The sequence below is a fragment of the Drosophila busckii genome, chromosome X, assembly GCF_011750605.1.
Source record: "Drosophila busckii strain San Diego stock center, stock number 13000-0081.31 chromosome X, ASM1175060v1, whole genome shotgun sequence".
In the NCBI taxonomy this organism is placed as follows: domain Eukaryota; kingdom Metazoa; phylum Arthropoda; class Insecta; order Diptera; family Drosophilidae; genus Drosophila; species Drosophila busckii.
The window spans coordinates 14557452-14582990 of NC_046608.1; the positions used below are offsets into that span (position 1 = coordinate 14557452).

At 37.7% G+C, this 25539-nt stretch overlaps 5 protein-coding genes across 6 annotated transcripts; 1 reads left to right on the top strand and 4 right to left on the bottom strand.

Moving 5' to 3' along the window:
- Window positions 1-244: 244 nt before the first annotated feature.
- On the bottom strand, window positions 245-1429 carry LOC108605925 (uncharacterized protein CG1552). Of its 2 annotated transcripts, none has more exons than XM_017995743.2 (3): window positions 1150-1429; window positions 902-1055; window positions 245-773 (listed from the first exon to the last, which is right to left on the bottom strand). In XM_017995743.2, the coding sequence occupies exons 1-3, from the start codon at window positions 1307-1309 to the stop codon at window positions 554-556; spliced, it is 534 nt and encodes a 177-aa protein (XP_017851232.1). In that variant the 5' UTR covers window positions 1310-1429; the 3' UTR covers window positions 245-553. The 2 variants fall into 2 exon arrangements, with proteins under 2 accessions (XP_017851232.1, XP_017851233.1); XM_017995744.2 differs by having other exon boundaries at window positions 248-773; window positions 941-1055; window positions 1150-1427.
- Window positions 1430-5961: 4532 nt separating this feature from the next.
- On the bottom strand, window positions 5962-7214 carry LOC108606069. The gene is made up of 3 exons (XM_017995915.2): window positions 6921-7214; window positions 6458-6578; window positions 5962-6096 (listed from the first exon to the last, which is right to left on the bottom strand). The coding sequence occupies exons 1-3, from the start codon at window positions 7093-7095 to the stop codon at window positions 5973-5975; spliced, it is 420 nt and encodes a 139-aa protein (XP_017851404.1). The 5' UTR covers window positions 7096-7214; the 3' UTR covers window positions 5962-5972.
- A 3429-nt stretch (window positions 7215-10643) lies between these two features.
- LOC108605923 lies at window positions 10644-12020 on the bottom strand. Its single transcript, XM_017995740.1, has 3 exons — window positions 11156-12020; window positions 10960-11092; window positions 10644-10894 (listed from the first exon to the last, which is right to left on the bottom strand). Exons 1-3 carry the CDS (start codon window positions 11325-11327, stop codon window positions 10786-10788), a joined length of 414 nt encoding a protein of 137 aa, XP_017851229.1. The 5' UTR covers window positions 11328-12020; the 3' UTR covers window positions 10644-10785.
- Window positions 12021-14894: 2874 nt separating this feature from the next.
- Window positions 14895-16679, top strand: LOC108605877. The gene is made up of 3 exons (XM_017995690.1): window positions 14895-15077; window positions 15150-15264; window positions 16376-16679. Exons 1-3 carry the CDS (start codon window positions 14936-14938, stop codon window positions 16524-16526), a joined length of 408 nt encoding a protein of 135 aa, XP_017851179.1. The 5' UTR covers window positions 14895-14935; the 3' UTR covers window positions 16527-16679.
- A 1840-nt stretch (window positions 16680-18519) lies between these two features.
- On the bottom strand, window positions 18520-23920 carry LOC108606954 (SET domain-containing protein SmydA-8). The gene is made up of 6 exons (XM_017997510.1): window positions 23600-23920; window positions 21755-21829; window positions 19749-20701; window positions 19564-19686; window positions 19012-19205; window positions 18520-18949 (listed from the first exon to the last, which is right to left on the bottom strand). Exons 1-6 carry the CDS (start codon window positions 23615-23617, stop codon window positions 18732-18734), a joined length of 1581 nt encoding a protein of 526 aa, XP_017852999.1. The 5' UTR covers window positions 23618-23920; the 3' UTR covers window positions 18520-18731.
- Between the last annotated feature and the right edge of the window lie 1619 nt (window positions 23921-25539).

Sequence of the window (25539 nt, forward strand, 5' to 3'; positions counted from 1 at the left end):
CTATTTGGGGCTAACCTTTTTTTTCTATCTCTGCATAAGCTTATACCCTTGAAAGAAATTATGCAGGGCTGTTAGAGTTTTGAGCGAACATTCTGAAAATTTAAATAAAATTTTATAAATATTTTTAGTGGACTAAAGCTGTTCGAGTATTGATCGACAAAGAATTTAAAGTTATAGATTACTTATTAGCTTATTTGCAGTAAATATTATCAACTCATAATATTTAAACATTAAAATTTCAATTTGGCTTGCAAGTTTACAGACTTAAGTCTCTATAGAAATGTTCGCTTCATGTATTAAATTAAAAGCATTTCTTTTGGCTCTTTAACTTTCGAACGTGCACAACTTTGGAATGTCCTTAAATCAAACCAACTAGTGCATACTTTGTTGCTTTTGGCATATTTGGTTTTTTCGTTTTTGTTATATAATTTATTTATACGAGTAGTATTTGTAAAGTGAATTTTTTGTGTCTAGACGACAAGCATCGAACGTGTGTTGGGTGCGCGCTCTGCATGAGTAACAAAGTTAACAATCCTTTTGGGCCGCCATGCCACTAGTAGTTGTTGTAGCCAATTTCGCTGAGCAGCGTGTTGCCAGTGCCGGTGGCAGCATCCTGCATGTTGCGCAACATGCGATGGCGAAAGTGCATCGTCCGCAGGCGTTGCATGCGTCGCTTCAAGTTGCAATAAACGGGACAGCAGTCCGGGTACGGTTTATACATCAGATCCTCCTCATCGCCCTGCTCGCATTGTTCGGGCAGTATGTCCAGGCAGCTGGCAAAAAAAAAAAAAAGAAAACAGAATAGAAAGAGCGTTGCATTAGCTTGTGGCACAAAAGTGCAGTAATAGAATTTCTGTGTGTGTGGCATGCAACTACAAGAATTTGATTTTGGCAACACTACTCATTCGGTCTAGATATTTTTTCCACTACGAAAATAGACCTGGAGCGCGGCATGATCTGATTATTCTCGCAGAACAAATTCGAGCAGAGGCTCAGCAGTACCAAGCGGCGTGGCAGAAACTTTGACTGCTCCCACATGCAGCGACGATATGAGCCTGGAAAGGTGGAAAAAAAAAAAAAAAACAGAGCGTTAATTCGATTCGTATGCCATGGCTGCCAGGGCCTGGGCCCGAGGGTCAAACTACTTACGCAACACGCTATTGTCGTTCTCGCTGGAATCATCCGGATTATTGTAGCCACGCTGCAGCTGATAGCGCTTCATATGGAACTGGCCAAAGCCAGTGCAGCCCATCAGCAGTCCCAGGCCCAGCCAGATGCATAGGCGTAACAACACTTGGCTAGCATTCATTTTGCGATTTATTTTGTCTTATGCACACGGTTGTTTGTCCGTTTGCTGTTTGCCGTTTGGGGCGACTGACTGTTCTGTGTGCTAACTACGCGCTTAACTCACACCACACACAAAAACAGCCTCACTAAATGCCATTACGTATACGCAATGTTGCGTCGCATTCTCGCTATATATATGTATATGTGTGTGTGTGTGTGTGTGTGTGTGTGTCGTTAAATTGACTGCGGCACTTGATTAAATCAACAAACAAAAAACTTGATATGCAAATTTTTAGCCCATGATTAACATAACCCATTCGCACTGTGGCACAAATACTTGAAAAATATATTATTTACACATAAAATATATTTTCCTTCAATATTGTACCCAACATATAGAAAAAGTATTTTCTACTTTTTGTCAAACACTCGACCCTCACACATATTTCTCCACACGCTTGTTTTCGTTTTCGGACTCACACAATTGCGCTTAGGCATTTCATCATAATTGCTTATAATGTCAAGTGCAACAATAAAAATTTAACACAGAAGGGTGTAAAGCTTATCCGAATTACAACAAGAGTGGTATTCAAATGCAAATGTTCGTTTTATTCTTAAATTTATACCCATCACCATAATTGTTTTCGATCTATTCATAGTATCGTTTTGCCTGGTTATATATGTTTAAATATTATGCATAGAAATCCCAACACCAAGTATTACATGATTTTTTTAAGATTGACACTTATTCATAAGTATAATCCTCTTCATCACACCCGTCTAAATCTGCAAGTAATCCAAGTCGAAAGTTTATTTATTTAGTGTGCATTCAAATCAGTTACAAACGATTCTACAATGTCTCGAATCTGTCAGAGGTTGTACAGTCACATCAGTCGATTTATCAGTAGTCGATTCTATAATAGTTGTCAAAAGTGATGTAAGTGGTTCTTCAGTTGTTTCTAGTATATTGGAAGTATTTCGAATAGGGTGTGGAGTGGGACTTGTGCCCATTGTTGTAAGTGGTCTTCAGTTTCTGAATATAGGAAGTATTGGAGTAGGGGTGCGTGGGACTTGTGCCCATGTTTAATTGGCTCAGTTTTTCTGTATATTGCAGTATTTCGAATAGGCATGTGGAGTGGGTTGTGCCCATTGTTGTAATGGGTCTTCATTGTTTCGCGATATTGGAATATTTGAGTAGGGGGTGATTACTACTTGTGCCCATTGTGTAGGGTCTTCATTGTTTGGTATAATAGGAAGTATTGGGAGTAGGGGTGGCGTGGACTGTCCCATTTTGTAAGTGGTCTTCAGTTTGTTCTGGTAATAGCTTGGAATATTTCGATGGATTTGGAGTGGACTTGTGCCTATTGTTGTAATGGTCTTAGTTGTTTCTGGCATATAGAAAGTATTGAGTAGGGGTGCGGACATTGTCCATTGTTGTAAGTTCTCAGTTGTTTGGTATATTTGGAAGTATTGGAGTAGGCGGTGGATGAACTGTGCCATTGGTGTAAAGTGTCTCTCAGTGTTCTGAAAATAGGACAGTAAATTTGAGTATGTGCTGGACTTGTGCCATTGTTGTAGTGGTTTAGTTGTTTCTAGGTATCTTGGAAGATTTCGAATATGATGTGAGTGGACTTGTGCCATGTTGTAAGGGTCTTCAGTTGTTCTGTATATTGGAAGTATTTCGAAATAGGATGATGATTTGTGCCCTTGTTGTAGTGGTCTTTTCAGTTGTTTCTGTATAATGGACAGTATTCTAGAGTCGGGGTGAGTCTACTTGTGCCCATTGTTATGGTTCTTCATTGTTTCGTAATACCTTGAAGTATTTGAGTAGGCGGTGGAGTGGAAACTTGTTGGCCATTGGTGTAAGTGCCTCTTCAGTGTTCTGAATATAGGAATATTTGGAGTAGGGGTGGCGGGACTTGTGCCATTTTGTCAGTGGTCTCAGTTGTTTCTGGTATAGCTTGAAGTATTATCGAAATAGGATGTGGAGTGCGACTTGTGCATTGTTGTACGATGGGTCTTAGTTGTTTCTGTATCATTGAAGTATTTGAGTAGGCGGTGGCGTGGAACTTGTGCCCTTGGTGTAAGTGTCTCTTTATTTTTTCGTAAGTTGGAAGTATTTGCGTGGGGTGGAGTACACTGTGCCCACTTGTGGCTCTTCAGTTGGAGTAGGCGGTGGAGTGGGACTTGTGCCCATTGGTGTAAGTGCTTCTTCAGATGTTTCTGGTATATTGGAAGTACTTGGAGTAGGGGATGTAGTTGAATCCGTATTTTGTGTGGCTTCAGGGGAAGTTGTGTCTGTTGGATTGGGTGCTATTGTTGATGTAGTCGTTGTTGTATTGCGTGTTGTCAAAGTCATATGAGCTGGTTCGGTCGTAGACTTTGTGGTTGTACCTGGACGTTTTGGTGGTTTTTTTGTGGTTGTGGTTGTGGGTGATGCTGTTGATGCTGTTGATGTGGCCTCCGAAGTTGTAGTTGCTGAGCTAACATCACAGTAGATATCGTTGCACTGTGGATAGGTATTCTTGCCAAAGAAATGTGGCTTACAGTCGTCAATTCTGTAAATGAAAGTTTAGTTAAGAAGGAAAAGACCAGCACAGTTATAAGCACGGCTAACCTCAAATGGCCGATTTCATCGCAAGAGAAATTACATTTGGAGTGTGTTGGGAAGATTGTGAAATGCTTCTCACAACGCTGATCGGATCCCCTTACTGTATGGGATATAAAAATAGATAGGGTTACGTTTCAAAATTATAATTTACTTACTCATAGCTGCAAAGCGCTTGCAATACATAGATCTTGGTCTGGTCCCACTACCCAACTGGGGTTTTGATGGCTCAGCATCTGCTGCAAGCAAGAAAGGAATAGAGAGATGTATGCCATATATAATAGAGCACGTTAAAAAGTTGCCCAAAATGCTATAAACTGCTAACCATCTGCGCTAACTGCAAGCAGCAAAAAGCCGAGTTGAAGAATGAAAAGTAAAAGTTTCATTTTCGCTAATACTGCTTCAAAAAATAAAGTTTTGGAGCAGCCGTTGAAATCCAAAAAAAAAAAAAAATGGAAGGAAGAAGAAAACTTTTAGTTTGGCTGCGCCTGCGACTTGTGGATATGAGAGTTACTCAGAGTTCTGTCAAGCAGCAACTGCAATGGCAGCAGCCAATGGTACTTTATTTATATATCCAAGCGGGGGGCGTGGCACCTTCGCAACTGTCTCGAAAAATCGTATAAATAATTTCTTTTGCTTTGGCTGGCAAGCTAAAGAAACGAAAACGAAAAGTTAAATAAGTTTGCGCAGTAAGCGATAAGTGCCAACAACATTCCAGTCGTAATTACATTTTGACTATTTTACGTGTAGTTTACACACATCAATGCCCAAGCATTAGTTAGTTAGCAAGTGCATAATTAATTTTTTAATCTAAATACGAATTGAGATTGAGATTGAGATTGTGCCAAAAGCAGTTTTCGATAAGTTGCAAGTTATTAAAGCGACTGAGATAGAGACAATTGAAAGGGCGTTGAATAGGCAATTTCTAAACAGCTGCTCAGCTGTCAGATACGCAAATCCTAGTGTCCTGTAAACAGTCAACACTTTACACATTTTATACATTTTCTCATTTCCCCAGAGTCTGCTGGCCTGCTGCTTTATTTCGAGTATTGTGCGCTCCAACGAGCACAGACGAACAATTAAGTTTTGCAAAAGTTAAAAGTTCGCCAGGCGACGAGCATTTTGTCTGGTTTTAGCCTTTTGTTCTTGTTGTTGTCATTGTTGTTGCTGTTGCTGGCGCACGGTTTGGTAGTTTTAGTTGTGTATACGTATACGTTACGTATACGTAATAGCGGTAACAGGGTCTGGTTTTGGACATGCACGTGTTGTTGCTAAAAATGGCGTAAACTGTATTTTTATGATACTAAACAAACAATTAACTCTTGGGTTGCCTGCCCTGCCCCTTAACGCCAAGTTGCTCTTAACCCATCAGACAATTGACACAACAGACTATTCTCCATTGCTAGGACCAGCTCATTGTCAATTAGAATGCTAATTTTATGCAAATTTCTTAGCTGAGCCTGCAAAATGCCTTTACAAATGCTCTACGTACATGTGCGAGTGTCTATTTCTAAATAATAATACAGTAGGCATTCTATAAAAGAGCTTAGAAATAAATAAATAAACAAATGAAATAACTTCTATAACTAATTTAAAAGTGATTTAAATTAATAGAAATGTAAATGTAAAAATTAAAATGGAGAATAATAGAGTTGTTTGTTTAGAAATATTAGCAATACAGAGATTGCCTCAATAGAGTGTTGACTGTACTGGTTGAGCAAACGAGTTGACCTTAAGCATATTTGCTAGTCAGCAGCAGCTGTAAACTTGCCAACTACAATAAGTGTATATTATTTTATTTGTTTGTTTGCCTTTGGCGCCGCGCTTATATTTTTCATAGGTCTCTAAACAAAAGGCAACGGAAATTATACGCAAGTTGTCAACAGCTAATGGACAGTTACAGTTACTGACGTCAGTATACAAACACACTCTTGGGCATATACAATACATATATATTTATTATGTCATATAATTAACAATACGAGTGAAAACAAAAAAAAACAAAAAAAAAAAAATAGAAGTAAGTTATATAACAATAGTTTTAGTATATTAGATATATAGTATAGTGTTCATTCATTCAAAATTGTGGCTCGTTGCCAAAGAATGTGAAGGTCTCATTGCAGCGTATCTCATAGCAGTCCGGAAATGAAGTGAAATGCCTGGATAAGCGCAAATCGAATATGAATTCACAGTAGGGATAGCTGCAAATAGGCAAAAGTGTAGTAATTAGTTTAAATTTGAAATTGAGAAAAAAAACGTATTTGTTTGGCTTAAGCGCTGCGGCTAAAATATATTAATTAAGCTTATGCTAAGCATATAAACATAAATGCAATTTAATATTAAAATGTGCGAAAGTATTAGCCCTGGCCATGGCCATGGAACAATGGCGTCAAAATGTAAATGAAATATTTATGACAATGGCGCTGCGCTGGACTGCTGCTGGCTATTTCAATTGTTGTACCTTTTGTTAGAGAAATGAAACTAGCTGCAATCTATTTATTTGTGCATGTGGCGATTGCTTAGAATTAAAAATGTAATTGCTGTTTGTTCATGTTCACTTACATGGGCGGAAACCAGAGAAAGCAGCGATAGGTGCAGAGTATCCCAAACGGACGCTTAAATTCTCCATCTCGCGTTTGAATGGAGCCCGAATTGTGTTTCTTCCAGCATTGTGAGCCCCAGCCTGTGTGCAAAGCAAAGTTAATTATGCTTAATTTGTTGTTCGTTCGTTGTAGCTCTTCATTATGCATGCTTTGGAGGCTAACGCTGCGTATGCGTAATATGCATGAAATATCAAATATGCATTAATTGAAATTTTAGACACACACACAGACACACATAGGCACGGCAAAAAAGGCAAAAACTCAATTTGTCACACGCACAAGAAGCGCATTACGCATACGCAACGTGCGCACGCTAATTTCAACAAAAAAAAAAAGAACCAACAAAAAAAATAGGCAACAAAAATTATATAAACAATTTATAATCATAATGGAAAATCAATTGATGAATCACAGTTACGTACTGCCATAATTATAATCACATAAGCAGCATAAAATTAATAATAATATTAATGCGATTTTTGTGCTGCTCGCGCGTGTATGTAAAGTAATTATTGTCGCAGTTGTCGCTGCTGTTTCTTTTGCTGTTATCGATTTGGGCATTGCATAACAATCATAGGCACGACCCTCGTTCAACATGTTCTTCTATATAGATAGATATATATATATATATGTGTTTATTTTAGCGCCTTTGCTCGCTTGCTCGCAACCAAATCCAATGTCGACGCGTTTATAACTGTGGATACAGTCGAGCCTAGGTAGCCCAGCACTGCTGTTCGCAGCACAGCAGTAGGACAGCCAAGACGGACAGACGCATGCCAAAAAAAAAAACAAAAAGCAACATGGAAAAATAAATAAACACAGCAAAAGAAATTGCGACAAGTTTTTATTTGTGCGCGCCTCTAAATTGATGACAATTGATAAATTATCTCTCGCATGTCCTTTGTGTGTGTGTGTGTGTATGTATGTATGTATGTGTGCGTGTGTGTGTGTAAGTGGCACTCAACTGTGTTGACGCCCAAAGCAGCGATTTTGTATACAAGCTGCAATACAACAAAACTTTCAAAGCTGCATTTAATATTAAAGTCAAGCCAAGAAGCATATTTGAATTCATTGTAATTGTTGTGTGTTTGTGTTTTTTATATGTTAAATACATAGCATACAATCGCTGCTTTGAAATTCTATATAACGCTATGGGCTATGCAAAATTCACACGCGAGTTCATCGAATAACCGCAGTCAAATAATTTTACTGCAGAATTGCAGTAAAAAAAAGCTGAAAAATGATAGAGCATGAAATATAAAATTGTTTGGAATGCAATTAATATCAATGGAATTAATTTGAAGCAAGTTACTTTCAGCTTTTAACTTTAAATTAATGTTTTTTACTATTGGTAGACCCGATGGCAAAGTTTGTACGCTAAGCTTAAATATTTATTATGCTTGTAAGGAGTAGAAATTAAATAATAAATAAATATATCTATCTTACACATATTTTTTTTATTTTTCGCAAGCATCAACTATAACAGATTTTAAAAAAAAATATCAAGCTGAGCTTGCTTTGAATGCATCAGACTTGGCAATTTATTATAAGAACTAAATGCAAGCCATTTATTTTGTTAATAAAAATTAACGTTGAAATAATATGAAACAATTATATATATTTGTATATTATTTTTTGACTTGGGTAGTGCATCAAAATATTTATTTTAGTTGTGAAAAACAATATATAAATATATAATTGTTGTTACAGCTAATTATTTGGCATAGCTATTATGTTAAGCAACGCGCCCAATTAATAAACAAATATTCTTTTAGATTTAAAAAGAATGCATTTGCTTTTACAATTGTCATATTACAGTTGTCACATACAATTATTTTGACTGGCGTTTCGTTGTTTCGTTGCATGCACACGCGTCAGTCATTTTTCGCACGATTGGTGTCAGAGGCATGTTCATATTACGCACTTGATGCGCAATTAATTTGTTTATAACTATTTTGAAATAATCTAATTTGGTGTGTGCGCAAATGAAGGCAGAAAATAAACAAAAGCCAAATCAAATAGTTGCGTAGCAGCAGCAGCAGCAGCAGCAGCAGAAATTGCTGTAATTTGCCAATCAGCATTGAAACAGTAGCGCGGCCAAACTGAATTCTAACGAGCTCCAATCAACGCATAACGCACAACGACCACGACCCACATACAGATACAGTCACAGATACAGATACAGCTACAGCTATAGATACAAATACAGCTATAGTTACAGTTACAAAAGAGCTGTTTATGTAGAGCGATAGCTTGCTTACGGATACTGTTACAATTGAAAATGCGTTGGATGTGCTTTGGGCTTGCTTGTTGTTGTTTGAGCTGATCTGCTGTCGACTAGGCACAGTGGCACAAAAATATGAGAACTAACAATTAAATAAACACAAAATAATTGAATAAAACTGTTCAAATATATAATATTATATAAATATAAAAATCTTTATAATATTAACAAACAAAATAAAATAAAATACGTGATAAAATAAGTTAAGTAAATCTAAAACTTGCAAATAAAATAAAATAATAAGAACCAAAATCTGGTTATATTTAAAATTAAAGGAGCTTATAAAAATTACTTCAAATTCCTTACTAAAAAATTATAATTAGTTATTTTCTTTTATAAGTCAAAAAAATCCAAATGCGAATTACAACTTAAGTCTGTTAATATTTACATTACCATTGTATAAAACTTATTGCTTATTTTACTTATTTTATAAATTAAATATGTTAAAAAAAAATCTCACATAATTTTTGAACAAATTATAATATGTTGTGTTATAATATAAAATATTTGTATTTATTTTATGCGATTGTTCATTGATTTAGATGAACTGTATTTTGGCTATTGCTACTTCATAACTTATTTACTTGCCCCACTGTTCCAAAAGTATTAGTAGTAGGTCAAAGCGGTTGCAGTGGCGAGAAGGGGGGTAGGGCTAGTGGCCTTCAGCGATCAATGTCATTTCATTTGATTCTATTAAACTGCGACCCCATAAAGCGAAACAAGCATCAGCAGCAGCAGCAGCAGCTACGAAATTTGCATTGAATGCGCAGCATATTGCTAGTGAAAGTATCTAAAGTAACTGTAAGCTGTAAGCTGGCACAAGAAATCAATCGGTGTGGCCTCCAGCTTCCCACACCCAACAGCTAAGTTGTGTCTATTGGGTGGGCGTGTTGGTGGCGGTGGTGGTGTCAAAGTTGGCGGCACAGCTGCGTAAGTTAACAGCTCCATTGACTACAAGCCACATAATTTATCTTATTTTTAGCACGCAGCAGCTTTCTGGCCACATTTAAGCGCTCACCCAGGTAGCTAGCTTGACAGCTCGACCTCATCCCCCACCCCTTATCCCCATCCCCCATCTTCTTAGTCAAGTCAGTTAAACGCGCACGAAATTTCAACAGCGCTTTGGCATAACTTTGACTGGCTTATAAATGTCGAACGATTTATTTGCGGCTCTTTTCGGTTCGGTTCGGTTCGAGCGAGAGAAGTTTGCACAGGTAAGCGCTGCGACCCCCTTTTTAAGTTTTTTGGCCATGGGTTGTCTCTCTACACATATATATATATATACATAGCTTTCAATCGTGCAGATAAGCAACAAAACTGAAAACTGCTTGCGCAGCTAACAAAGTGTTATTCAAATTTGTTACTGCAACAAAAAAAAAAAAAAAAAGAAAGAAAGATAAACGATAATAAATAAAATAAAATATATATAACGTATACGTATATTTTTGTGTCTGTGTAAAGGTGAATTGGTTTTTTGGCTGTTGCAGCTGTGCCGCCGCCGCTACCGCCGCCGCCTCCCATCAGCTATGCTTTGTTCAGTGGGGCGTGGCAGGAATTGCAGCTTTTTGAAATGAAGCCACTCGTTTGCTAAATGAATGCAATGGCTGTGTGTGTACACCACATGGCGTATGCGTAATATGTAACATGCTGTTTGCTTTGGCCGCAGTCACTTTATTTCTTTGCCTGCAATTTAATTAAAAGCGTATTGAATAATTCAATAAAGCGTCAGTACGATTTACTTATAAAAGGCAAGCCCAAATATTTAAACTTAAACATATAGAGCGCGACTTAAGCGGTATGAAAAAAAAATACAAAAAAAAAAGAATTGCTTAAAATTATGATAAATAAATATTGAGTACAGTTGACAAAAATGCGGGCGATAACTATAACAGTTTAGTTTAGTTGTGAACAAAAGTTATCGCATATGAACGATAACAGCAGCTAGCTGGCTAGCTGGCTAGCTCACGATCAATTTGCTAGGCAATAGAACGATATTAATCGAACTAGCTAAAGAAGTTGAGCAGCGTGCACTTGACATTCGTACAATCGGGCAGTGAGGTGAACAGCACGCAGGATAACTTGTAGTCATAGATGAACTCGCATGTGGGAAAACTGCAAGCAAAGAAAACAAAATTAAATGGCAATCGAAGTGAAGACTGCTTAGCTGCTTCGCTCACTTAATGGTAAAGATCCAAGTGCACTTGAAGTTGCAGAGTATGCCATACGGCTTCTTGAGCTCCTCCTTCTTATTGACAATGGTATTCTGCAGATTGTAGCCATCGTAGCGGCGCCAGCAGTGATTGATGTTACCTGAGCGAGAAAATAAATAGTAGTATTTGGTGTGTCAAGTGTCAGTTGCTCGTTTCCACTTACGGCGTATGTGATGGCTGCCGCCATGATGATGAAAGTCACGCCCCTCCAGCTGGCTGCCATGGCCATTGGTGGCCTGCACGCCGCGCAGCATGCCACGCGTGCCACCAAACAGCAGCAGATACCAAAGTATCAGCGAGCTAACGATAAAGATGTAAGTCACTAATTTGGCCATTTCCGTTGCAATGTTGCTGCAACCTTGCCACCGCCTCCTGCTGTGCGCTGTGGCAACTTGAGCTAGCTTGACACGATTTTCTTTAATAGTTTTTCTTTTCTGGTTTTTTTTCTTTGCTGTGCCTGTGTCTTGGCGCGCGTCGTTTGCTTGGGCGGTTGCACTTTGCACTTTACACTTTTCGCTTTAATTTCTTTTTTTTTTTCTTGCTTCTTGTAATTCGCTACTTTCTCTCTTTACGCTTGCGTGTGTGTGTGTGGCTGTCGCTTTCGTTGCCGCTGCGAATGTCGCCCCTGCACTGAATACATTTTCCGAAAATATGGAATTTGTTTTGTTGGCCTCTCCGCTCCGCTCCGCTCTGCTCTGCTCTGCTCCGCTCTTGTCACACCTGCTCTCAACTGCGTTATGCAGCGTTATGTTCGCTATTCACACAAAGCAGAGCAGTAGCTCGCCCATTTGTTGTCCGCTGCGTTTGCTTTTTGGTACTTTGGTTCATCAACGCTTTGTTCGCTGCTCTGCTCTGCTCTGCCTCGCACATAAATGTGTTTGTTTTCTTGTTGGGTGTTCTTTAATTTTTTTCGGTCATCATCACCACGAATCTATTCAATTTGAGAGCCATGAGTGTGTATTTTTGGTTTCGTGTTTCGCGTTCTGTGCGGTCTGTCACTCATTTCGCTAATTTAAATAATCAACCGCGATTTATTCAACTTTCCATATGCACATATGCCATACTATAATATATATATACATATATATTTGTGTAAACTTATGGTTGACATCATGTCAAGGGGCTACGAGTCCCTAATGTAATAGAAAGTGGTTATAAATAAGCTGATGCTAAATTTAGATTTACAGCGACATGTATCGATTATTAGCAATGCAGCTATCGATAGTATCGATAAGCAGCTCGCGTTTAACGCTAGTTAAAATATTTGACATAAACGATTATTCGTGTTATCGAAGTTAGCTTAATATTCAATTATATTATTTATTGTATCGATATTATCTCTTATCCAATTATTACGCACTCTAGCTTAACAACAATTTTTTAAATAAAGCATAAAACATATTCAAAATATAGATATTAATCCATCATTGCACTTGCATATTATCGATATATAATGCGGTATAGAACTCTATTCGAACTATCTTTGCATACTTGCCAACATATGTTGATATTATGCAGATTTTTTTTAGAGAAAAGTCATTTCAAAGTCAACACACGCTGCAAGTTGACAAAGCGCAGCAAAAGTTGAAATTCCTTTTGTCAAGTAGCCGCAAATGAGAAATGAAAACTTTATAAAGCTATTTACATAATACGTAGATTTTACTGCCTTCCAGTGCTGCGAGCTGCGAGCCATGGGTGGGCGTCAGTTGGTTGCTCTGGGCTGTGGCACGCGCCCTATAACAAGTCTAACCAGCTTGGCACACCCACTCAAACAGTTGTCTTTGACTAGTCACACACACACACACACACACACACACATAGAGCGAGAGAGAGTGATAAATTAAAAATTTATTTAACTGCAGTTGACAATTTATTTGCATTTAATTCAAACACAAAAGCGACACAGAAATAAGAAACTTGCCAAAAAGAACGTGCTCGACAAGAAGAGCGCATGTTGCAGCAGCAGCAGCAGCAACTTGGGGGGCGCTGAGGAGTGAGGGGTGGGGTGGGGTAGTCTGTGGTGCAGTTGCATACAATGCGGTTATGCCAACGTTGAGTTGTAATAAACGCAATGAAACGAAATGAATGTACGTATGAATGAATGAATGAATGAATGAATGAATGCATAACTAACACGACAAGCAAGCAGGATAAGCCCGCAGCATGTTTCACATACACACACACTAACACACACGCAATCACAGTCTTTGTTAGTAGTTAGTTGTCTGTCTTCATGGCTGAATAAAGTGTTTGGCAACACTTTAACTTGATTAAAAATTTAATAGCCAGCCGGGCAAACATGTCACCTCGACAACTCAACCTTCCACCCCCAACAACACTGCCACTCCCCCTCCCTTCTAGTCTGTTTTGGCCTTTTGTTAGAGCACTTGTCTATGCAACTTGCCACAACATTTGCCTGCACTCTGCACTTGCCCCACACAGTTCGTTTTGTGTTCGTTTTCTTTTTCATTAATCATTTTATCAAATACATTTGTTAAATAACTTTTTAACTTAACTTTTTTAAATAATTAACACTCCCCCGAGACCTGATTGGGTTTTCCCCAATCCTTGCAATGAATGTTGGGTCTGTTTAACACTGTCAATCTATAAGCTTATCATCTCTAAAAGCAAAAACATAATTTTAAATAACTTTTAAATTTAATTTTATATATTTTATGTAAGATTTTTCTTTTATCGTCGAATGTTCATAGTTGACATTAAATAAATAAATAATACTAAGATTGCTTTTATTTTAATTTTGATGATGATCTCATCAATTGAGAATAATAAAATAATTCAAGAACATTAATTTTTTCAAATGTTTTGCATAATTTCAAAGACAATTAAATATTATTTTACACTATTTTGCATTAGCACAACTTCTAAGTAATCGAAAATACTTCAGCTACGTATTAAATAAATGAATTAAATTATTTATTTCAGCCAAACGTAATTTTTTGCCGTTGTAAATATTTCTAGAATTTTCAAGAGACTTGCTTGAAGCTTACAATTGATCATGACTAATCATGCAAGCAGCTTTAAGCTCATGCTAAGCCCAAAGCCTAAAGCTTTTCGCTGCTGCACTGCACTGCGCATTGCTCACATTTGTCATATGAATAAAATAATAAAAATTATTGACTTTAATTGTGCAAACAATCGTAAGCAATGTACATGAACAAAAGCCGCTGATGTGTTTTGTTTTTTTTTTTTTTTGTTTGAGTTAAATCGTCCGGCAGATGCGCTGATAAACTTGGGGTCAAGTGAGATGAAAGATGTGGCAATGCCCACAGAGCGCTGATCGTCAAACGTCGGGCTTCAATTAAATAGTAATACATAATAATCAACAAAAACATAGGCAAAACACAAATAAAAATTCAAATACAAATAAAAGAAAAAGCGAATACAAACCAATTGATGAATCGAAGAAGCCGACAGCACAGTGGGTGCCATAGACCATTTAGCGTGCATATGTTGGGTGATTAAAAACGTAAGCAAAAATTTATGCCCAACGGAAAATTAAATAAAGAACTTGAATTGAATATTTAAGAATAATAAAATTGTAATATTAAAATCAGATAATTATTATTATAATATAATTATTATTAGTTTTTATTTTCAGTAAAATTTTATTTTACATTGGCTATACCTCTATAATTTTTGTGTGTTGTCTGCAAGCAAAAAAAAAGTAAAATAAAATAAAAATCATGGATTTTATCAAAATATTTGAAATATTTTGTTTAAATGAGGTCTAAAGATTTTATAGAAATATTGTGCATATTTTTATAGAAACTTTTCAGTTTTGCTTATCAAACTTGATGTGTGCTAAATTGTCGTTGTATGCCCACTGTGCGTCTATGGCGCTCCTCAACTGGGACAAGTTGGCTGCTTCAGTTGGCCGTCACCGCCTGCCTGCCAGTGCCATTTCGAACTCGAACGCGTTACAATGTATCTGAGACAGAGAACACAATCAAGAAGCAGAAGCTCAACCGGAGCGGCAATGGGAACAATCATCAACGTTTCCGTTGTGCTATTGTTGCTGCTGGCGCAGGTGAGCGCCTACAAGGCGGTAATACCAGCCGATGCAGGTAAGGCCAACACACACACACACACACGGACACACGCACACAGTTATCCGCTGTCCATTTACTGTCACTTAGAGAATCCCGGCAAATGCATTTATCGCGGCGATCTGCTGCAGTTGGGCGTTAACAATGGGATACCGCCATGTCAGCGACTGACTTGCAACGAGGATGGCTCCATACTTATCGAGGGGTGAGTTTGGCCAGGGACACACACACACACACACACTTGCATACACAGTTTGAGTTTGAAAATTCTTTGCACTGATAAGCTGCTAGCACAGTGGGGCGTCAACAGTTTATTAGTCATTACTTTAGGCACTTGCCACACTGTGCAGCTGGAAACTTTTTTGGAGCGCTTCGAAAGTTGCGCAAAAGTTGTTACAGTAATTTGTAGGTCAAGATGAGTAGCTAAGCGCCACTACTTATGAGTTACACACACACACACACACATACACTATGAGCTATTTGTGTGTGGGTGTGTGTGTTTTAGTGGCGTAAAGTTCTGTTAAAAGTACTAATGTAGCATTACAAATTCTCTTTGGGTTACAGTCATTCAACCAACTGCAATTATTGATTAATATTTCAAGTTGCCGCTGGCGGCTACAAATGCTTACAAACTTTTGAAGTTTAGAACAAGTCTTGCTTTATGCATAACATTAGCATAGCATATGTATAAACTTTTCAAAGCGAAGATATCGTAAGATATATTGCCGCAAACGATTCACAATAATAAGCATTATTCTATTAATTACACACAAAGTTTGTACGTTTCATGTTTAAATATAGCAATAGATTAAATAATTTTTCAATATCTTATCCATCTCTTCATTCATAGCGTAACATTTATCATAATATTTAATAGTAATATATAATATTAACAATTTGCATATCATATTATGCTTAAATATCACATTTTTAATATTGTAGTCTTAAATGTTTCATTTTTAATCAATTATATTTATTTATTTTCAATATCGCATATTTAAATGATTTTTTTTGCTACTTTTTATTAATATTAAAATATTGCATATTTAAGTGTATATTTTATACTGAATACTCTTATTTATAATTCAGAATGAGCACATTTTATTTTTCATTCATTTTATTTACTGTCGTGCAGATCGTATTCTTGAATTTTGTATTTCTGTGTATTGTTTTTAAATATCTCTCTTAATCTCCACCCAATCAATATTTAATTAATTTAGCTACACTCTGTATATTATTTGAATATCCGAATTCTATCTGTCAATTGACTGTCGTTACTTTCTTTACTCTTTTCTTTTCTTTTCTTTTCATCGTAGTTGTGGCAAACTCTCAATCGAACACTGTAATCGAGGTGAACGCATCTATCCGGCCAAGCCATTCCCGGAGTGCTGTCTACTCAAATACAAGTGCAAGGAGCGTGATGGCGCGCCCTATTTCATCGAACGGGATGCTGCCGAACGGGCGTAGAGGACATCTGTCTGGAATCAAAGCAAACAATCAGCACAACTAATGCTTATTTATTTTGTATTTAAAATTTTTTTTTACCAGTTTGTTTTTTTTTTATACGTTGATATAATATAATTTTAATTTGTTTGTGAGTGAGCACTCAAAAATGCCGAAGCCGAAGGAGTTGCTTAATTACTAAAACCGACCCCGCAGCATAAACAGCAATTAACATGGGGTTGAACTCTCTCAACCCAACCGAAGCCAAACCAACCCACACACCACCCACACGCTAAGCCAGAAAAACTTAAGTGCCACAGTGGCAGTTGCAACTTGTATGTGTGTGTGTGTGTGTGTGTGTGTGCTAAAAGAAAATAAAGAAATATTATTAAAATAACATAAAAGTAAAAGCGCCGCCGCTTTTGTCGCAAAAATGTTAATTAGTGCGAAATAATGAATGCGCATAGACGCTCAAAGAGACTACAGGTCAAGGGTCAAGGGGGAAGGCTGTGGGCAGAGGTAGGCGCCACCAAGTGGCAATGCTAGTAATTTTTTTGTTTTTTATATTTCTACCAATTAGTTTCACAGTTCGACAGCTGCAGCAGCTGTGGCTCTATCAAATAGAGACATAAGTTGCTGTATTCAAATTCATTTGATTTCACAAAATGTTCTTTTGCCTTTTGCCACACTTGTCAAGTGGCAGCTGACAAATATATTTTAATTAATTTGCATAGAGTACTTAATTAGCTGTCAGTAGCTGTCACTGCGACATTAACATTCATATTCATTCATACATACGAACACTAAGGACACACACAGCTTATGATGCCTTCAAATAAACATGAATAAATTAACATTGTATCAAAAAAAATATGTATGTGTATATATATATTGAAAGCTGGCTGTCAGCAACAACTTGATTGGTGCTTAAAGATACAAGCTACAAATGCTAGCCAGCATGTTTTATGGTTTTTTTCTATGCTTTATACACTTTGACATTTGAATGGCATGTTGACATGGGTATCTTTAATATGTCGGTAGAGCAGAATTACAAAATAATTATATTTAACTAGTCACCAATAGATTACATAGTTTGGGGTACTTATAATTTAAATACATTATTATTTACAAAAAGATCTCCCAACGATGTAATGCGCCTTCTAAATAATACAAGCTTTCCCTTACAGTTGGTACGGGGCTTATAAGTTTAGTTATATTACTCTAAGTATAATTATAAATCGGCATAGTCTCATTATCCCAGACCTTCTTGCATTCAATATGTCCTTAAACTCGCTTATCATTAATTATTTTGAATTTATACAATTCTCCCACGTAGCGCGGTCGGGACACTGTTCAATGTGTTAATTCATAATTTATTTAAGTTCTTTAAATAAATTAAAATAAAGAATTATGCGTTGCTATAGATAAAGTGTATATAAGGTTGGCCGTGTTCAACTAGTGCGCAGCTAAAGTTTTAAATTCAAGAAATCGTTAATTAATTAACAACATTGATTTAGATATAAAAACTTAACTTGCTTATATTTCTTAAGTTAAAGTGTATATGAAGCTGGTCGTGTCAAAATTTATCTGCACAATTGTCTTTAGTTGTCTTCTAGTTTCCGGTTCGAGACACAATTAGTCACCAAGGCAACAGTCGGCGTTTGTTCCAGCTCTCTATGCAATCATTAAATCCTGAATTCTACTTACTTTTAATGCAATTTTTATTACGCATAAAAAGTGTAAATGAAAAAGGGCAGAAATAGTAAAGCAAGCGGCATTAAGCTGCGCTTTAGATACTCTATATATAAGCTGAGGGATTAGAAATGACAATGCTGCTATTTGAGAGTATAAATCTAATCGATAATAGTTTTAACAATAATTATAGCTTAAGCTTTAGCTTAATAGTTCTGCACCAACTTGTATCTAATCCTTTGGTTTTGCTGCAAACTAAGCAACCCGTTAGCTTGGGCATGAGAGAAAAGAAGCAGAGAAAACAGAAAACAGTTTAATTGCTTGCTTTTCAATTTTATTTTTATTTGTTTTTAGAATTTTGCAGATTTGTTGCAAACTTGTTGCAGTTACATTGTTAGGCTCGAGACAAAGCAACGGAAGACTAATTAAAAAATGTTTGCAACACTGGATATGTCAAGTTTGTTTCTTGCTTAACTTGTACATGTTTAAAAAAATAGACACATTTCATAAAAAAAAAATAACAACAACAACAATATGCTAATTGTCCATTTCGCGTAGCGCTTCAGCGGCCGCAAGTCCCATTTCATGCTCAGCGGAACCCGCTGGCTCCAGCTGCAATATGCGTGAGCTCTCCCGCAGCAGCTGCATCACCTCCTTGATGCGTCGCTGGAACTGCTGACGTGTGAGCTGACCGCTCTGCATCTGCAGTTGGGCCTGCACCATAATCGGTGCATGCAGCTCGTACATGATGATGGCTTAATTTAAATTTCAAAATCAATCAAAGCTACAGTTGACAGTTGGCGCGTTGATGACTTACCACGCAGACGCGACATTTCCGGCTCGAGTACATCGACAATGGCTAGAAATTCACGACAATAGCGCTCCTTGCGTGCGATATCCTCCAGCGACATTTGAGGCAGTAGATAGCCCTCAACTCGGCCATAGGTTTGGCACAGCAAGTATTTGGCGCTAAGCAGCAAATAATGATTGGAACGCAGCACATCGCGATAACTAGAGCAAGCAAAATCAATATAAATGTTTAAAAAGCTTCAAGTTGAAGTAAATAATGTGGAAAATCGTTTGGAGAGCCGCTACAAGTACTAAAAGTACTCAAGTTAATATATTCAAAGCTGTTTCTATTACAATTCATCTTGATTCGTGAATATAAAAATTAAAAACGAACCTAGTTTGCTGTCTCTAGCTCTGAAATCTCAGCGTTTATATAGACAGACAATCTGTCAAATATGGCTATATGGTCTTAGCTCAACAGTGTGATTAAGAATATATCCACTTCGACTAACCCTCTAACTAACTTTCTTTAAATTTTCAATGTGCCGGCTCTACAAAATTCGAATTGAAGTCTCTATACCGTATGATAAAGTTTTCTAGTGCGGGCACGTTGCGCGCATCAATATCCTCCAGATCATCGTTGATGCGATCCAGCAGACGCTCCACTTGCGAGGCGGTCAAACGGTAATCGCAGTGATCACAGCTAAGTTTGAGAAATACATTTAAACATGTAAATGTGTATTGTGGATGGGTGGCACTACTTACGCCCAGTCTGCCAGCTGCTCGAGCGGTGCTGTGGCACGTATGCTGCCCAGCTTGCATTTGCCACAGGCCAGATCACTGCAATGGGTGCCCAGTTCGGTGGGATCGGCACAGCGCTGGCACTGACACCAGAAGAGCTTGCCGCCCTGGATGAATGTGCGACGCTTGAATGAGCCCTGCAGCGTGTACGCATAGCTGAGCGTCAGCGGCTCCTGTTCGCGCACGCGCCGCGATGTACGCAGCAATATGGCATAGGATTGGGGATCATCCGTATGCGAGGTATTTGGTCGGCAATCGTGCGCGAGCAGAAATGCGCTCGGATATAGCGTACGCGCCTTGGCGCCACGCTGCCCAATCTCAAAGCAATTCACATCCAAAATGCCGCAAATCTCATGCAGCTCCTCTGCTGTCCAACGCTCAGCCAGCTGCCAATCCGCACGCAAGCGTTGCACCACATTCTTCTCATAGTGCTGCCAGAGCGTTGCATTCAATCGCCGCTGCTGCGTATGCGATTCCATTTGGCGTATGCGCTTATACTGCTCCGGCGCCAGCTGCTGCAGCAGCATTATTCTAATAATGAGCACCAGCTCATAGAGATCTCGCACCTCAGCTGGCGACGCTTTGCTGTTGAGTTGCTCGGCCGTCTGCGCGCGATGCTCTGCATAGAATGCACATTCCGCTGATGTGTGTCCGGTCGGCCGTTGCATGCCGCCGCACTTGGCGCTGCACATGGGCCAGCCACAGCCGGCACAGCGATATTGCTGCGGCGCCAGACTAACTGGCTGATAGCAGCCCAGGCATACAGGATCTGCGGTTTCGCAGGGTCCTATGGCCAGCGGCTCCTCGCTAATGAGCAGCTCGCCCGCCACAAGTTCACGATTGGCTACCAGATAGCGTCCCATCAGCTCTGAATGCTCAATGCGAAACGCGGACTGCAATTCCTGCGGTTCCACATGCTGCAAATAAATTAATAAATTAACTCAATTAATTATCTTATTCAATAAACACTTCCACGAAAAATCAAAAAATTATAGCTGCTTTTAAAACTGAGATCCACTGCTTTAAAAACTGTAAAGCACACACTGCCTGCCATTATAAATCACTTGATAGCGATAACTTCGATAGACGCGCTTAAGCAACGCTTTGTTGATTTAGTGCAAATTGCAATGTTTAAATAATTAATCAATGTGTTACATTAATGAATTGTTTAATAATCTGCAGCTGTTTAATTTTGTTGCGCTTGCGCACTTGACTTAAAACACTGATTGCAAAAATGGCATCCACTGCTCGCAAAACCGTCAAGCCAACACTGCCTACCATTGTAAATCATTTGAAGTCGCTTCGACAGACGCGCTTAAATATTTCACATGCTCAAACTGTGCTTACAAATTGCAATGTTTAAGTAATTAGTGGTTATATAATTAAAAAACCATTGTGTTGCCTTAATATATTGTTTAATAAGCAGCACTTGGTTTCCGTACTGTTTTTGCTTTTAAAACTACGATCCACTGCTTATCAAACCGTCAAGCACACACTGCCTGCCATTATAAATCAGTTCATATCGATAGCGATAGTTTCGATTGACGCGCTCAAGCTGCGCTTTCTTTCTTTTAAGTGCAAATTGCAATGTTTAAATAATTAGCAAGTGGTTATATAATTAATAATCCATGTGTTGTTTAAATAAGCTGATGTTCAGTTTTTGCTGCAGTCACATGCAAATGCTTAATAAACAGTTTTGCAGTTTGTGCTGCCGCTTGCGCCTTTTTTTTCATTTTCTTTATTGTGTGTGCTGTTCTGCTTGCTCAGTTTACAACTCTTAGTTTTATTCAAAACAAAAGACAAATTTCACAATTGTTAACGACGCTGCTTAAGTTAAAGTTGACTCTTTTGTAACGTGTAAGTTAAGTTATTGGGGCTGAAAGCAGCTGAGTTCTATTTAATTACTACGTAAATAATTTGAATAAAATTATTCATGTAAAATTCCTTTTTAAATCATAATGCTTACACACCTCTTGCGGTTTTGTTTTGGCAATTTGTTGCTCTTTTTGTTGCTGCTTCTGTTGACGCTGTTGCTTGGTCTTCTTCTGTGAAAAAAACGAAAGCAAAAAGAAAGGCGCGCTCATTAGTGTTTTGGCCAGAGCGTGGTGGTTATTGGACAGAAAACTGGGACTCTGGTTGGTAGTACTGTAGTCTGGGCTTATGGCCATGCACACACATACACACATACACACACACATATTCACATTCACTGCTAATTGTATTCTAATTGCTCTGGCATGTTCGTGCTTTGGCTCATTAATCACCCAATCGCTCACTTTCAAATGGCAAAATCGTTTTGAGCCAACTCCACACACAGTGGCCATGCCACACGGCTTTTTGGCTCATTTTGTGATCTCCTGCAGCTGTGTGGCGCGTTGCCGTTGCCGTTGTCAACAGCTTTGGCAATTAAAAGACACTCAACGTACGTTAAGCTGCCAAGAGCGACGCCAACGCCAACGCCGCCTCAACAGGTGACATAGCAGACACACACACATCAATTGCTTGTGGCGCCACTAGTGACATAGTTGCCACACACAGTTGTCACTTGCCAGCTGCCACTTGCCACTTGCCACTTCCCAGTTGCCAGCTGCCAACCCTTTGCATTTCACAGATTTTGTTATGACTGATAAACATGCCAAGAGAGATTGCCAAAAGATTTAAGTTTACATTTACTTTCAAATCTTTGGCAGTTTTTTCTGCCACAATAGATTGCAATTGAAGGTCAAGCTTACTTGAATTTAAATTCAATATAAAATCAAATTTAAATTTATTAAATATTTTTGCTGTTTTGTATTTATCGACATTTGTATTATATGCATATTTTTGTTCAGTGTATTTTTACTCCTCAGCCAACTTGCATTATAAAATAATTGCATCCCAAAACAAACTATAAAAACGATTTTACCCATAATTAAATGATTTTATGTTGTATCTGTATCTGTGTGTGTGTGTGTGTGTAGCGTTTATCTATAGATAGAACAACTGGGCTTTCAACATAGTATAACAGTTTGTTGCTATTTTTAAATGAATCATGTCGTGTGGCCTGCCTGCCCGCCTGGCATAAATTTCTATGTACACACACATATTATTGAATACAATTTGGCTTTCTCACGCTGCTGCGGCGGATCAACAAAAGTGGCAACGACAAAGAATTTTGTAAACATGTGGCGCGGCGTGAAATAAATACTTGGGCGGACGGTGGGGCGCAACAGCTCAATTTGTTCAGTTTAATATTGAAACTACATATTAATTACATTTGCTAGTAGCTGTGAGAGCGCATTTTAATTTAGCTATATAGCATTGATCTTATAAGAAAAGTATGTCACGCTCTAAGAAACTAATTTTTGTATTAAAAGCAGACCACTCTATATATAATATAATATAACAATATTGGTAATCATAAATATGGCAAATAACAATTAAAAAAACTCATAAAAATAAAATAAATAATAATGTAATAAATGACCTTTTTTCTATATATTTTATATTATTTTGTAGTTCTTTTGATTATTAATTTAATTCAAACAAGCTTGCTATTGCCGCTGGGGCAACTTATGCTTATTGAAATTTTGTTTAATTCAATTTTTACATGCTTACTTTAATTATTACTCATCACTAACACACACACATACATTGGCAGAGAACAAAAGCTGTTGTATTTAATGTCATATTTCCATATTTATTATGTGGCAAATGAATATTTAATTATGCTGCATTCTCAGGCAAACAACGATCACTTTCAAAATTCCCCCCTGCCCCGCAGCCCAGCACCACCAAACCACATACCCTTGGTTGAGCAAGCAATCAATGTTTACATGTTTTCTCGCTGGCATTTTGTTTGTGTCTCACACACACACACACGAACACGGACACACGCACACACTCTCATGTGCGGAAGCTCAGGCGTTGCAATTGATTTTTTAATTGGTAATTGCAGCCTTTTAATTGATATGCTTTTAAAAAATGTTTCGCTTTTATATTGTAATGCGTTTTATTGCATTAAGCAACTTGTCATGTAATTATGTTTGTAAATTACACTGCACACAACAACAACAACAACAACAACAAAAAATATTGGCAGCAGAGCCTTTAACACGCCTCTGCGGGTCGCGGCACACAGATTGCAACTGTTGTTGTCGAGTTGTCGTCTCCGTCTCTATGACCAGCATTTGGCATAGTTTCAACGACGACACACACACACACACATGCCACAAGTTTTTATTTATAAATTTATGAATATACTTATTTGTAAACTTTTTCATTTTCATAGACGGAAATAGGCGAGAGAGTGAGAGTGAGAGAGCGAGAGCGCGCGCAGCTGTTGCATTTCAAAAATGTTTTAAATCAATCAGTTGCTGCAATTCATAAAGATCTTCCAGCAATGATGTCATGCCTTAAATTGTGCCAGAGAGAGAGAGAGAGAGAGAGAGAGAGAGAGAGAGAGAGAGAGAGAGAGTAAGACAGCAACAAGCTTCGTGCTCAGTAAAAAATAAAAATTTATGTTTTATTATTTACCACAAAGTGCACCCTTGTATTCAACTGTACTTTGTATTTTTAATTTAATGCGAAAAGTCTGCTATTGTTTGTTCAATGGCGAAAAACTTAAGCGCACCATACAATTTATAAAAAGCTTTTATTTAAAGCTGTAAAACATACGCAACATTTGTCGGACATCAAAACATTAACATGCTTTATATATTTAATTGACTCTTTAAAATATTTGGGAAAATTAGCTGCAAGCATTTGCTTTTAGTTATCGATAGTTTCGATAAAAGTTGTATATTTTACCAATATATAACCTCTTCTAGGGTAAAATTGTTAACATAATACGTTTTATTTTAAATCAATAATTATAATTAGACATTTTAATTTTCTAAATATAGACTAATACATTATTATTAAATGCTTATAATATAGTTAATATATATTATTATAGATCATAATTACCTTTGATTTTTATGTTACTCAAAATAGCAATAAAACTAAAAAAAAAAAAGTACTAAGAGTTTTGTACTAAGAAAATTTTGTGTCTCATCTGGAAATTGAATTATTTATTTTAATATGCATTTCATTTTTCTATGTTTATTATGAGCGTTTAATATATGTATTATTTTTAAACTGTCGCCCCGAATTGTTGTTTATGCTAACGAGTGCATTTCGATTAGTTTGCTGTTGTCTGTAGCTAAAGTGCAACGATTTTTACGGTTACTGCTTTTAATTGTCGTTATTGCATTTTGCTCACGGCTATGACGACACAATAACAGCAAAAACAACAATATAACGAATGAAAAATAACAGTTACAAGTGAATGGAGAGGGCAACAACGTTTTGCCTAAAAGTATGCAATGTGAAATACCTGCAAGCGTTTTTTTTTTGTTTTTAGAGTTTGTTGCCCCACACCTCACACCCCCGCACTAAGTATGGGTACAAAGTGGAAATGAAACGGATGGGAATGGGCGCTACAAAACGAAACATGCATGACTCTCACGCTTTGTTTATGATCTGGAGCGGAAACTTGACGCAGCACCCCAAATAACACAACACGCTAACATGACCCCCCAGGGCGACCCCCGCCCACCTCGCCCTCTTGCGCCATGAAACCCAAAGCAAACCAAAAAGCAAGCAAACTAACATAAACTGAAAGCTCTTCTTCGTTTTTGCTGCTCACACGCCCAAAACCTGCTCTGCCCGTCTGTCTGTCTGTCTGTCTGGCATGGCCACTGGTGGAGCGCATTGGGCACAAGTTTGTCCAAGC